This window comes from Carcharodon carcharias, chromosome 14 (genome assembly GCF_017639515.1).
Source record: "Carcharodon carcharias isolate sCarCar2 chromosome 14, sCarCar2.pri, whole genome shotgun sequence".
NCBI lineage: Eukaryota > Metazoa > Chordata > Chondrichthyes > Lamniformes > Lamnidae > Carcharodon > Carcharodon carcharias.
Window position 1 is genome coordinate 44,301,825 of NC_054480.1, and position 9,798 is coordinate 44,311,622.

General features: G+C 41.4%; 1 protein-coding gene across 1 annotated transcript; it reads right to left on the reverse strand.

The window, feature by feature from the left end:
* Nucleotides 1–334: 334 nt before the first annotated feature.
* On the reverse strand, nucleotides 335–9,151 carry LOC121287272 (tumor necrosis factor receptor superfamily member 6B-like). Its single transcript, XM_041204988.1, is given in 5 exon segments — nucleotides 335–1,500; nucleotides 1,503–1,661; nucleotides 4,709–4,906; nucleotides 6,329–6,716; nucleotides 9,010–9,151. Coding segments are annotated over 5 exon segments (939 nt in total). The 5' UTR covers nucleotides 9,049–9,151; the 3' UTR covers nucleotides 335–1,345.
* Nucleotides 9,152–9,798: the final 647 nt, after the last annotated feature.

Consider the following 9,798-nt stretch of genomic DNA (forward strand, 5'->3'; position numbering starts at 1 on the left):
ATCTTATTGTAAGAAGTGCTTTATGATAATACACTTTACCACACATACTATGGCAGACATTATGCACATCTATATATACAAAATGGGCAGTATATGTTTTTCAGAAAAATCAACTTTTGCATTGATTGTTTCAATGATTAAATGATATTTCACACTAAGATAAAAGCAAAAAACCGAGGATGCTGGAAATCTCAAACAAAAACAAAAATACCTGGAAAAACTCAGCAGGTCTGACAGCATCTGCGGAGAGGAATACAGTTAACGTTTCGAGTCCGCATATGGGCTCGAAACGTTAACTGTATTCCTCTCCGCAGATGCTGTCAGACCTGCTGAGTTTTTCCAGGTATTTTTGTTTTTGTTTAATATTTAACACTGTTTTATTCACATTCCTGTTTTGTATAAATAACAATATACATTTGTTTTGCATCTTTCAAAGAATGATACAGCATAGAAGGAGGCCATTCAACTCACTAAGACTGTGCCAGCCCATTGGCAGAGCTATCCAGTTTGTCCCAATCCTGTGCTCTTTCTCTAGTGTCTTTTAAATGCTTTCCATTCAAATACTTATCTAATTCTCTTTTGAATGTTATTACTGAATCTGCTTCCGCCATTCTTTTTTAAATCTTCTTTGTACTAAGGAGAACAACCCCACCTTCTCTAGTCTCTCCACATAGCTGAAGTTTCGCATCCCTGGCACCACTCCAGTAAATCTCTTCTGCACTTCTCTAAGGCCATCACATCTTGATATGAGTAAGATATGAGCAGCAGATTTTTAGATGAGCTGAGGCCTGTGGCGCATGGAAGATGGGAGGCTTGGACAGTGGATCATTGGAATAGAAAGCATGAATGAGGGCTTGATCAGCAGATGGGCCGATACAGGGCAGAGACTGGCAGTCTTAGCAATGGAGAGGGTATGGGGTTAGGAACACAGCTCAGGGACAAATAGGATACCAAAATTTGGCCCCAAATGTTCTCATCAGCCAAGTCCCTCAAATTTCTTTCCTTCTCCCTTGATGAATAATATTTTCTGGAATGCAATCGCACATTATCGTACTACCCACTATCTCATCCAAGTGCCAATTCTTCATGTGTGATCCCAGCCAGTGATAAGTGCCACAACTGTGTCAAATGCTACACACATGCATGTTTTTGTGGTGTTGGGGTGGGGGGCATGCAGCAGAAGTGGGAAGCCATGCGAGTTTTCCCCATCCATAATACAGAGGTGCACAGGTCAATTAATTGTAGCATCCAGCAAAGATCAGTTAATCCAGCACAAACTGGGAATAAAACCTGGAGCCTTCTTGTCTGTATGGTTTAGTTGTACTCTGCAATCATTCAGTGTGAATTAATAATTTTGAGAGCTGAGTTGACACTTCACATAAAACGCTTTCGTACATTTTTTATAACATTTTTCAAATTTGCTTTTCCAAGTATATGCAGGGTATTTTCTAGTAGGTGGTTTTCCTTGATACCTTCTTTCCATTTCATTAGAAGGGGATGTAACTTTTCATGCATTATATACTTATTCTGTATTTTCAATTGTTTATTAATTTTCTTTGCCCCTTCAATCTGAAGTAAATTAATAAATCTCATTAGCTTCTTTAGTGGAATCTTCTGATATGCCACAAACTGAATAAATGCTTCATTACAGGAAGAAACAGCTGTTGAAGGAAAGAAAATTAAATTAGCATTTTATTAGGGGGGCTACATTGGTGCTTAGCTTTCTGTTGAAGGTTTTGGATATAACAATTCAGAAATAAACTTCCGTTTTTCTGGACTTGTTTTCATTTTCTGCACAAAATACATTGAAAGCTCAAAAAAGCTCCTGACTGAATCTTGCACTGAGCTTCATAAACTGAAGGCCTATGTGAAAAACAGTTACTAATATAATGTACCATACAATTCTCATGTGAATTTTCTTTTATTCATCATGGGAGGTGGGCGTTGCTGGCTAGGCCAGCACTTATTGTCCTTCTCCAAATGCCCTGAGAAGGTGCTGGTGAGTTGCCTTCTTGAATCGCTGCAGTCCATGTGGTGTAGGTACCCCATTGTGCTGTTAGGGAGGGAGTTCCAGAATTTTGACCCAGTGACAGTGAAGGAAGTGATATGTTTCCATGTCAGGATAGTGAGTGGCTTGGAGGCAAACTTCCAGGTGGTGGTTTTCCCATGTGTCTGCTAGTCTTGTCCTTTTAGATGGTAGTGGCCATGGATTTGGAAGGTGCTGTCTAAGGAGGCTTGTTGAGTTCTTGCACTGCATCTTGTAGATGGTACACACTGCTGCCACTGTGCGTTGTTGGCAGAGGGAGTGAATGTTTGTGGATGGGGTGGCAATCAAGTGGGCTGCTTTGTCCTGGATAGCGTTGAGCTTCTTGAGTGTTTTTGGACCTGCACTCACCCAGGCAGATGGAGAGTATTCCATCACACTCAAGACTTATGCCTTGTAGATGGTGTACAGACTTTGGGGAGTCAGGAGGTGAGTTACTTGCCATGGGGTTCCTAGCCTCTGACCTGCTCTTGTAGCCACAGTATTTAGATTCTGGTCAATGGCAACACCCAGGATATTGATAGTGGGGAATTCAGCAATGGTAATGCCATTGGATGTCAAGGGGCAATGGTTAGATTCTCTCTTGTTGGACATGTCCAATGCCTGGTATTTGTGTGGCATGAATGTTACTTGCCTTTTGTCAGCTCAAGCCTGGATATTGTCAGGTCTTGCTGCATTTGGACACGGACTGCTTCGGTATCTGAGGAGTCGTGAATGGTGCTGAGCTTTGTGCAATCATCAGCGAACATCCTCACTTCTGACCTTATGATGGAAGGAAGGTCATTGATGAAGCAGCTGAAGATGGTTGGGCCTAGGACATTACCCTGAGGAGCTCCTGCAATGATATCCTTGAACTGAAGTGATTGACCTCCAACAACCACAACATCCAGTGGAGAGTCTTCCCCCTGATTCCCATTAACTCTAGTTTTGCTAGGGCTCCTTGATGCTACACTTGGTCAAATGCTGCCTTGATGTCAAGGGCAGTCACTCTCACCTCTCCTGATAAAAGAAGTTTTGGAGATATAGTTTTATATGTTAATATAGTCTTTTGGTGGCAAAGGCAAACAGGTATGTTACTCTCCTTTATTTATCCCCCCCACTGACTCCCGTGAATCCAGTTACCAATCTAGATTTTATGGGCAGGATTTTTCATATGGCGGGTGGGCTCGGCGGGAGCGGAGCCAGTTGCCGTCTGCTATCAGCTCTGCACCGCCATTTTATGCGGGCAGGCCAATTAAGGCCCGCCCAGCGTAATACGCGACCGGTAGCGCTCAGTGCTACCTGTGTGGGCAGGAGGAGGGAGAGTTGGGGCCAGCGCTCTTTCACGAATATGCGTGAAAGTGCGCAGCAATCTCCCTAAGGCACAGAGCTGCCTCAGGAAGATTGAATGGATATTAAAATGATTGAATAAATTCTTTTAAAATGTATTTAAACATGTCCCAGTCACATGAGTTGGGACATGTGTTTATATTTATGAAAATTTATTTATTTATTTATTTAATAAAAGCTCCAGGAAGCCTCATCATGCTCGTGGATGAGGTTTCCTGAAAAACATGAAGGCTACTTGGGCTTTTGGCCTACCTGCCAGTCTTAAGGTTAGACGGGCGGTGTTCACAATTGCTTCAATTAATTTCTTAATGGCCTTAATAGGCCGCTTACATTTCAGTGAGCATGCAGCCGACTCCGGCGTGCGCCCACTGAATTAAATATCGCGGTGGCGCATGATGACACCGGGATACACGCCCGGCATCATCACGCATCATTTTACGTGTCAGTGTGTCAGGCCCACTCCCACACGCCGACCACAAAATTCAGCCCTATGGATCTGCTTTATTTGAATAGCTATAGTTCATTTCCTCTGAGTCAGAAGGTTGTGGATTCAAGACCCACTCAAGAGACCTGAGAACAATATTTATGCTGATGCTCCAAAACAGTACTGAGTGAGTGCTATACTATCAGTGCTGCCATCTTTCAGATGAGTTGATAAACAGAGATCCCCATCTTCCCTCTCAGGTGGACATGAAAAATCCCTTGGCACTATTTCAAAGAAGAACAAGGAAGTAATCCCCAGTGTCTTGGGCAATATTAAATCCCTCAACAAACATCATTATATCAGATTACCTAAACATTATCTTCTTATTGCTGTTTTTGGAAGCTTGCTGTGTGCAAATTGTCTGCCATATTTTTTACATTATAGTAATGACTACATTTCAAAAGAACTTAATTGTAAAATATTTGAGATGTCCTGAGGTCATAAAAGGCACTATATAAATGCAAGTCTTTCTTTTATTTAATACCAGCAGTTTTAACATTTAAACTAAACCACCAGCATTAAAATAAACAGGAAATCCAGCTGTCCAAGACATATGGATGTTTGGCCATCTACCAGTCAGTAACATTGTTGGCTGATCTAGTAGACAACTCCCAATCCAGCTTTCCATCCTACAAAGGGAGCCACATGGAATCTGTTTGGAGTTTTCATGCAGCTTTACTCTTGCAATGCATCTTCTAAAGAAGAGCAGAATGAGTAAAGCGCCCCAACGAGATTGGTATTTAGTCAGGCAACCTGAATCTTGATGACAAGTTATCATTCAAAAAAAACCCCAAACATTTCACGTAACATATTGGCTTTTGGGCAATATTCCATGAGATTACTTTACACACCTGAATCATCCAAAGTTCTGTTACCATATTTCTTGCAGGAAGTACACAGGGTATTGTGGTATCGATTACCTGGGACATTAACCTGTAAGCCTTCTTCAGTGCAGTTTGTGTGTACAAAACAAGGTTCTGAACTGGAAACTCTGGGAGAAAAATAACCATTGGTACACAGCTCACAATTTGTATCACTGTATGGGGTTCCTGGAAAATACCAAATTTACAGTTTCTGTTAAAACTCATGGCAAAGATCTACTTATATCATTACATATAAAGCAGCATGTAGTACATTTTGCAGTAAGTGGAATTCTGGCCTTTTTTACTGTTTCAGACTGATAAGAGGAAACAAAATTGTGGTCTGTGATTCAAATCCATTAAAAGAACTAAACTCATTCACAAAAACTTTGAATTTATAGGCAAATTCAACTATCAAGTAAATACATTTAGTTCAATGATTATCTCAACAGATCCTTGATAACTAATTTATTAGTGGAGTTAATCATTCTATCTTATCATCCAAGAAAGACTCCACAGCATTAACAACAAAGTATTTAGTAATGCTATCTATTGAGACAGTCCAGGACTTTCTTGTCGTGTTAGTTAAGTGCTTAGCTAGCAGGTTCATATTGAGTTTCCAAACCTATATCATCAAATGATGTGTTAGTCTTTATTGTTTCTTTATGCTGCATGTTAAACTTTTAATCTAACAAGCATCTTCTTTTGTTTGTCCAATGCATGCTGTAAGATTCCTAGGGGACCCATTCTTCAAGTTTCCTTGTTAATTAACAAACACTAAATTAAAAGCTTTGGTTGACTGTGAACTTATTTTTAATTTGTTACGCTTATCCTGTTTTTATTCCTGTTGAGATTGTGATATGCTCTAAGTAAGAGTGGTTGACAAGTGAAAAGATGGGAAATTGTGGTTGGGCCCTCATTGATCGAATGTTTTATTGGCCCAAAAAGTGTAGAAGTCAGTTGGTCAAAAAAAAAACAAATTTCAGCAAACTTCACACTAACACGGTGGGGACGGTGACATAGAGGTAATCCAGAGGCCCAGGCTATTGCTCTGGGGACACAGGCACCATGGCAGCTGGTGGAGTTTAAATTTAATAAATAAATCTGGAATTGAAAGTTAGTCTCAGTAATGATTTTCGCAAAACCCATCTTGTTCACTAAAATCCTTTAGGGAAGGAAATCTGCCATCCTCACTGGTTTGATCTACATGTGATTCCAGACCCACAGCAAATGCTGTTGACTCTTAACTGCCCTCTCTAGTGGCCTAGCAAACCCTTCAGTTAGAAGGCAAGGCACCACCACCTTCTCAAGGGCAATTAGGGATGGGCAACACATGATGGCCATGTTAGTGATGCCCATGTGCCATGAAAGAATAAAACAGTATCAAAAGATTAAAGAATAATTTCAATGAACAATTCCTCATAAGTTTAAATAATCAAACGTTCTAATGGAAATCAATTATAGTTCTGCCATTTTATATAATTATTCTATAAGATTGTAATTAGATATTTTTACAGAAAAGTAATAGAATCATAATTCCTGAAAACAAACTACATAGTCAAGGCAATAGATGGATGATGTAAGTTCTAACAATGCAGATACTAAACTTACCCATTTTAATTACGCCAGCACCATAAGGGCAGCTGGAGTGTTTCAGGCAGAATTCAAACTCCAAATAATAGCCAGCTTTGCATTCGCACACTCTATTATGTGTAGAATTACACTGGTGCTTTTCATACTGGTGGACTCCACAGAAGACATTACAGTAGCGACATTTCTGAACGTAGTTCCAATACTGTGTATAGTGCAAATTTGGGCAGCCTTCACACATTGTTGGTTGGGTACTAGTACAGTATTCTTTCACAAATGTCCCAGGTGGACACTGCTCACATGTCACCATCTGACCAGTTATTGCATCTCTTCTTTGGTAAGTAGGCTTGGTTTTGACTGGTTCAAACGAACTTGAAACATTTTCTATTAGTATAATACTGATGAGGTGCTGTTGGGGAAATTATAACCAAAAATAAGAATTAAATGTGAAGTAAACAGTCCATCATTACCATTCAGTACATCACAGCCAAAATAATTTTGCGCAAATACTTGTTCTAGATGCCAATAACTCAAAATAATAAAGTATAAAAATGCATCAAGTACTGGTGCACTAACAGTGCAAATGCAGACAATGACAAGTGTGAGAAAATCATGCCTTAGTATTATGCTTTGTAAAAGAATTAAACCATGTATTCAAATTTTGTAGCTTGAACAAATGTATGCATAAATTCGAACAATTTCTTTTACACTCTAAGTGAACCTTTGCAACCTTGGCTCACATACAGGCTTCCAACTGCATGACATTATATCATAGTCATCAGAACAAGTATAAATTAATAAGGGGCAGGATTTTTAGTTCAGCGTGCAGGCATGATTGGCGGGCCCGGGAACAGACCGCTGCCCACAATCGGCCCCCGACCACCCTGCCGGGGTGGGGGCTGGAGGGAAGGAACTGACGTAAGCGTGTGTGCAGACGAGCGCTGAAGGAAAGCTCCCTGAAGTCAGAGAGCTGCCTCAGGGAGATGAAGACTTTGAAACCAATAAATAAAGTTCTTAAAAACCAGGAAAAAATGTCCAGGTACCACAATCAGTCACCTGAACATATGCATGTTGAAAATGATGTCCGTACTTTTTTAAAAATTTAATAACAGAAACCTCATCCTGCCCTTGGATGAGGTTTCATCAAAATTGCAAAGTCTGCCTGGCAGATTCGACCATCCACCAACCGTAAGATTGGATAGACCACGAAAAATCGGGAACAATTGGAACTGTAACAACTTTAATTCTGACACTTGTACAGCCGACTGAAATATTGCGTGAGCAAGGGATGACGTCGGGGTGCTCGCCTGACGTCATCTCGCACAATTTCGGGTCCAATCAGGTCAGGCGCGTGCCTGCATGCTGACTTAAAAATTCTTCCCAAAGGGTCTGGATGTGTGATTCTTCTTTAGGAATAGAAGCTAATACCAAATAACCAAAAAAAAATCAAAAATCAACATAATGTCCTGGTATATAAAAATATATAAAAACAAAAAGATAAAAACAAAAAACTGGAGATGCTGGAAATCCAAAACAAAAACAGAATTACCTGGAAAAACTCAGAGGTCTGGCAGCATCGGCGGAGAAGAAAAGAGTTGACGTTTCGAGTCCTCATGACTCTTCAACAGAACTGGGTGAAAATCCCTTTCCTTGGATGCTGCCAGACCTGCTGAGTTTTTCCAGGTAATTCTGTTTTTGTTCCAGATTTTAGTGTGCTCATTGTTCACAGCCAAAACAAGTATAACCTGTTAAGCAGTGTAGTCTAGTTTACTTCATGCTTAATGAATCTTTGCACTTTACTACAATTTGACGGTCTTGCTGTAGACTTGTCCGTCATGCCCAAATTCCTGACATAAGTAGGATTGCCGTTCCCCCAGGATTGGCCTGGGGCAGGATATTGAGGTCAGTGAGTGGAGGGCGGGGCCTGCCCACTGACATGTAAAATGACGCACGGTGACGTTGGGCGGAACTCCTGATGTTATCGCGCCCCATTTAAATTTTCCGGTAGGTGGGGGCACAGCAAAATCAGATGTGCACCTGCCGACCTGTCAATGGCCAATTGAGGCCATTGACAAAGTAATTTAGCTAATTAATAGACCTGCCTGTCCAACTGTAAGGTTGGCAGGCAGGCCAGGAACCCCGGTGGGAATTAGAAAAAGCATGAAACCTCATCCACAGGCGGGATGAGGTTTCGTGTAGGTTTAAAAAAGATTTATCAATGTTTTTTGTAAAATTATGGGCATGTCCCAACTCATGTGATAGCCATTTTTTTTCTCTTATTTTTAATATTTTTGACAGAACAGCCGATCTACCTGAGGCAGCACTTAGCCTCAGGGAGATGAGTTCACTCTTTCATGCACATACGTGAAAGAACGCACTCTGGGGTTTAGGGATTCTGAACCCCCCCCCCCCAACCCCACAGGCGGACGGAGGGCGGGGGTTGCCATAGCGCCCGGAGGTCCCAGCGCGCTCGCCGACCTATCCCGGGCCAAATTCTGCCTCCGTCGCTGGCGTGAGGGGCTGGAAAATTCCGATCCCTCTCCGCACTATGACATACACGGGGTGGAATTTCCCTCTTTTTCCCTGAGCCCTTCCAGCGTTTGCTTTTTTTTTTCGCTCGGTACAGCTCTCCGGGATGGGGCAGTGTTTTGCTTCGGCATTGACCATTATCATAAATAAATGGAGTCCGCTCATCTGCCTACCTTGAAGATCATGGTGAGTTTCCTCTGGTCCTGCCGCATCTTCTGGGCTCCCTCCTGTTACGGGCATGATTTTATAAGCGGGGATCATCGTTCGAAGCCCGATGACTCACCCTCAGGAGTTCCTTGTAAACCGCACGTTTTTTTTTACGGACTCCACAGATTTGAAAAACGTCTCAAGAAGGAAGTTGTGCTGTGACAGTGGAATTTCCCCCCTTTTCCTTAACTCGAACGAGCAAAACATATATTTTATGGGAATAAAAAAAAAAATTAGTTCCTTTAAGCATTTCTGAGACACTAGAAAATCGCGGTATGACAGTTACTGGTGCGGTAAGACAATGTGTGGCGGTTTCTAAGGGGCGAGCACAGTTCTTGGAATGTCACTTGTTATATATTTAAATGTCAATGTTTGGAAACGACTTCGCCCCGAAGTCACAAGATGCTAAGTGTTTTATATCTCGCATTTTGCTTTATTCGCTTTTTGTTAGAAACATTCTTTCTAACCGAAACAAACTATCAGTGAAAAACTTTTCGGTTGAAACACCAGTCCAGGTGTTATTTTTCACCCACACAGCATGCCAGGTATCACCTGTGGAGAGGGAGAGAGAAACAATTCAAGTTTCAGAAACTTTCCTTCAGAGCTGTAAAAAGTCAAGAGATGCAACACTGCTCACAAGTAGAGGGGTACAGAAATACAGGGGGAGGAAGGAAAAAAGGGAAAGATTGTGGTATAGAGGAAGGCAAGAGAGATTAAATAACAGAAGGGATGTTGGGGCAACACAAAAGGGAACG